The sequence below is a fragment of the Limulus polyphemus genome, unplaced genomic scaffold, assembly GCF_000517525.1.
Source record: "Limulus polyphemus unplaced genomic scaffold, Limulus_polyphemus-2.1.2 Scaffold9395, whole genome shotgun sequence".
Classification (NCBI taxonomy): Eukaryota; Metazoa; Arthropoda; class Merostomata; order Xiphosura; family Limulidae; genus Limulus; species Limulus polyphemus.
This window is the reverse complement of record NW_013675005.1, coordinates 23,343-24,646: the sequence shown is the minus strand read 5'-3', so window position 1 is coordinate 24,646 and position 1,304 is coordinate 23,343. Positions and strand designations below refer to the sequence as shown.

At 35.1% G+C, this 1,304-nt stretch overlaps 1 protein-coding gene across 1 annotated transcript in view; it reads left to right on the top strand.

Annotated features, from left to right (window-relative positions):
* Positions 1–735: 735 nt before the first annotated feature.
* LOC106475901 (laminin subunit alpha-like) overlaps positions 736–1,304 on the top strand; it is a gene marked incomplete at its 5' end in the record, with an annotated part of 20,668 nt that continues 20,099 nt past the window's right edge. Inside the window, one exon of the mRNA XM_013936576.1 lies at positions 736–822. Coding sequence (XP_013792030.1) covers positions 736–822 — 87 coding nt within the window. The remainder of the gene's footprint in view (positions 823–1,304) is intronic.

Here is a 1,304-nt window from a genome sequence, read left to right as displayed (position 1 = left end):
CACAAATTGACCAATCAACAGACCTGTCCAAAAACATTTCTTGGCCATCACAGTCTCCAGATCTCATGCTTGTTGATTTTCGGCTATGGGGTTACTTTGAATCTTTTATTGTGATGCACCGGCTACCTGGAAAGACCTGAAAGTCATACAACACTAAGAATTGCTGGACTGTTGGAATTCAGACAGCTGTGTGTCACGTTTTGTTATAAATATAACATTGGTCTGTTTGAATTCAGACAGCACCATTCAGCTGTGTTATGTCCTGTCATGGATAAAAGCAATACTAGACATGAATGTTGTTAATATGGTGAGTTTGTTAGTTTGTTGTTAAGCACAAACCTGTATAATGGGCTATCTGTGCTGTACCTACCACAGGTCTTGAAAGCTGGTTTTTAGTGTTATAAGCCTGCAGACTTACCACTGAGTCACTGGGAAGCAACATGGTGAATTTTTATGAAGTTTACTGTTATCACTTTGTGGTGATAAATATTTTTGCCATTGAAGTTGTCATTCCCATTGTCTCATTAGTCATTAATCTAGTATTATAAATCTCTGTTTATTATTTTAAGAATTATGTATGCTAGAAAAGTAGACTAAGTGACCTAATGAATTTGTGACATTACTTTATTTAAGCATTTTTAGACATTTTATTTGCATCTAATTTTAAAAGAGGTTAATAAATTTTTCAGACTTCATATGTATGTTGTTTTATCAAATATATGTATTGCCTTTCAGTTTTGCTGTCAGCTGTGAAGTTTCTGAGAGTGGGCTAGAAATCAGCTGTAACTGTAAACCTGGGTACACTGGCCCTCGCTGTGGAAGGTAAGTTTTCCAGTGTTTGATTCAGGAAAACATTCAAATGAACTTAGGTAACTGTTATAAAGTTATTTGGGTCAGTTTGTAACAAGGAGGTTAAAGATTATCATTCCAATTATGACACTTGCTATTTGCTCAGCTTTCAGATGCTTTAGATGTTCAGAAGTGCTTGCCAGAATGACTTTTTGTATTCTTCTCTTGCTCTTCAGATTTATAAAACACAGTGACCAATTCTGTGTCTTGTTTTAAATGTTTTATTATCTTTAGTTGTTACCATGTGTCTGATTCTATCTAGCCATTCAGGTATCTATGTCACCATAACTGATCCATGTCTCACTCTGAATCTGTTTGGGTTTACATGTAACAATGGATTCACTTTATCTCTTCAACTGTACATGTGTTGATCTATGTGTCTCAATCTGAATCTGTTTGGGTTTACATGTAACAATGGATTCACTCTATTTCATCAACTGTACATGTGTTTGTTG